At 54.8% G+C, this 2500-nt stretch overlaps 1 protein-coding gene across 1 annotated transcript in view; it reads left to right on the top strand.

Annotated features, from left to right (window-relative positions):
• LOC119598062 (ecdysone-induced protein 75B-like) overlaps window positions 1–2500 on the top strand; it is a 22060-nt gene that overhangs the window by 18183 nt on the left and 1377 nt on the right. Inside the window, exons 8-10 of the mRNA XM_037947699.1 lie at window positions 178–509; window positions 879–1011; window positions 1371–2500. The exon at window positions 1371–2500 is cut by the window's right edge and continues 1377 nt beyond it. Coding sequence (XP_037803627.1) covers window positions 178–509; window positions 879–1011; window positions 1371–2500 — 1595 coding nt within the window. The remainder of the gene's footprint in view (window positions 1–177; window positions 510–878; window positions 1012–1370) is intronic.

Here is a 2500-nt window from a genome sequence, read left to right on the forward strand (position 1 = left end):
GAGAATGCTTGTGTGATTCCCAGAACCTCACTCGGATAGCACCATATCTGTTTACATGGGCATTATGTTGCCTTGGTAATGTGATAGGGTCCATTTACACACGGAAACGCAAAACATGACGGGAAAATGCTGGTGTGATATTGCCTTGATTCCCTAACCCCCCATCCTTTCGCACAGGACCAGGGCAGCCTCCTCCGTGGGGGGATCCTCGAGATGTCGCTGATCCGCGGTGTCCAGAGCTTCGACACAGACAACAACCGCTGGCCCAACACGAAGGAGCAGATCTATAAGGACGCCCCTACGCTTCGAGTCGAGGACATGAAGAAGCTTGTCAGCTGCGAGCTGTACGACATGCACATGAAATTCATTTTTAGCATGAAGGACCTAAACGTAGACGAGCCGGTGATGATGTTGTTGTTGCTCATCGTCCTGTTCACGAGCGACCGCCCCGGCCTGCAGGAGACAGCCCGCATCCAGGCGCGTCAGGACCACTACCTGCAGCTCATCAGGTATCGTCTCCATCAGCTCGCGCTTTCGATTGGTGTTGGCGTCGCTCGTAAAGTTATGAGGAATTTTGTTAGCCGCTTAGAGCTCATAGTTATTTTTCCTTTGTATTTCCTTTGGTCATAGTTTCCACTTCGTTCCATCCCTCGTTTCTTTCCAATATTTCATTCGTTGCTTGGGATGTTGCAAATATCGTCTTGAAATCCCTTTCATTATTTATCTTGCATCATTAATATCCTAGTCAGTCAAAATCATGTAACTACCATCGTTTTGATAAACTGTTAGATACATTACATTAATGACAAAATAGATGAACCCAAAGCTCCCATTACTAAAGATCTTCCAAAGCTCTAACACCCCCCTTCCCACGGCAGGAAATACATGAACTGGCGCTACGGCCCCCACAACGCCACCATCATGTACCCGCGCCTGCTCATCAAGCTCACCGACCTGCGAGAGCTCAACGACCAGCACAACGAGTACAACCTGAAACTAGCCAAACAGGAGGTGCGTCTTGCAGTCGCTGCCTGCTTAGCTCTGCCTTCTTTTTGAATCACCAAGCATGATGAGGACAGAAGGCTTGACTGCTATTTCTGCATGCTCTTTGTTATACGGTATATGCTTTGAGGATAGTAATTTTTGCCATCAGATGATCATCATAGATTATTACGGTAAACGTCGCAGCCACACTGAGCATATTAAGCATATTCTGGATACTGCCATGATGAGGCTGAGGGACGGTGAGCGGTAGCTTTTACACATTCTGCATTCACATTTATTGAATATAACATTTGCTATTATTATTTTTGCCAGTCACTGGCCTCGGTGAACCCTTGCGTCATCCAGTAACTCTTTCTGACTTCCAGGTAGCAGAGATCCAGATGCAGCTCGGTCAGCTGAACCTGAATCCATACACTGAGTGGCCACACATAATGCAGCACCCTAGTGTCTCTGGATCTTCCTCTGACCCACAGGCACGAACCCGCGTCACCGCTGGGGTATTCCAGATGCCCCCGGCCGTCACGTCGGCTATGGCCGCCTCGGCGTCTCAAGCTGCATCGACCTCAAAGGGCGGCATGGGCGGTCTGGCTGAGGGTGTGGGCGGCGATGCCGGGGCGGGGGCGGGGGCGACGGCGGCGGCGGCGGCGGCAGCGGCGGCCATGGCGTCCATGGACTTCGAGCAGCTCGCCAATAACCCGAGCTTCCAGAAGATGATTATGCAGCAGTTCCAGAAGTCGATCATGAATGTCCTAAGCTCTCCGAACTTCGGCCTGGGAAGCCTCCTTCCTGACGGTCGCAGCGGTCAATTGCCTCTGCAGAGTGATGCTGCTCAGCAGCAGCTGCAGCCACCAGCCGCACAACCAGCTGCACAAGCCCCAGCCATTGCTCAGCACATACTTCAGCAACAGAAAATGCAGCAGCAGCAGCAGTCGCAGAGTGGCGGCGGGCAGGCCCCGGGCGCGAGCCAGGGGGGCCCATCCGGGTTCCAGAGCTCCGACCTCATGACGCAGCTCGATTACCTCGAGACGAACCAGCCGGGGAACCTGCAGAGCATACAGCAATCGCAGCAAGCCTTCCAGCAGCTTGAACATCAGCTGATGAGTAATATTGGCGGCTATGGGAGCTACGGCGAGCACAGTCAGCATCCGCTCCAGCAGCAATATCAGCAGGCCCAGCAACAGGCGCTGATGCAGCAGCAGCAGCACCTCGGCCACCAACAGGAGCTGCCGGAAGCCATGCTGATCATCCCGAAGGAGGAGCCGACCACGCCATCGCCGCCCGGAGTGCAGCACATCCCCCACCCTCAGCCCGAGCACCACATCCTCTACGAGGAGCAGCACGTCGCCATGCGCCAGGCCCGGCAGCACATGCCTGCCTTGCACCACTCGCCCCCCACGCAGCGTCAGCGACCGCACGCAGCGTCAGCGGAGCCGGAGGAGGCGGGAGAGGAAGGGGGCAGCACTTCGCAGAAGCGCAGCTCGCTCAGCGACATCGG

This window comes from Penaeus monodon, chromosome 40 (genome assembly GCF_015228065.2).
Source record: "Penaeus monodon isolate SGIC_2016 chromosome 40, NSTDA_Pmon_1, whole genome shotgun sequence".
Lineage (NCBI taxonomy): Eukaryota > Metazoa > Arthropoda > Malacostraca > Decapoda > Penaeidae > Penaeus > Penaeus monodon.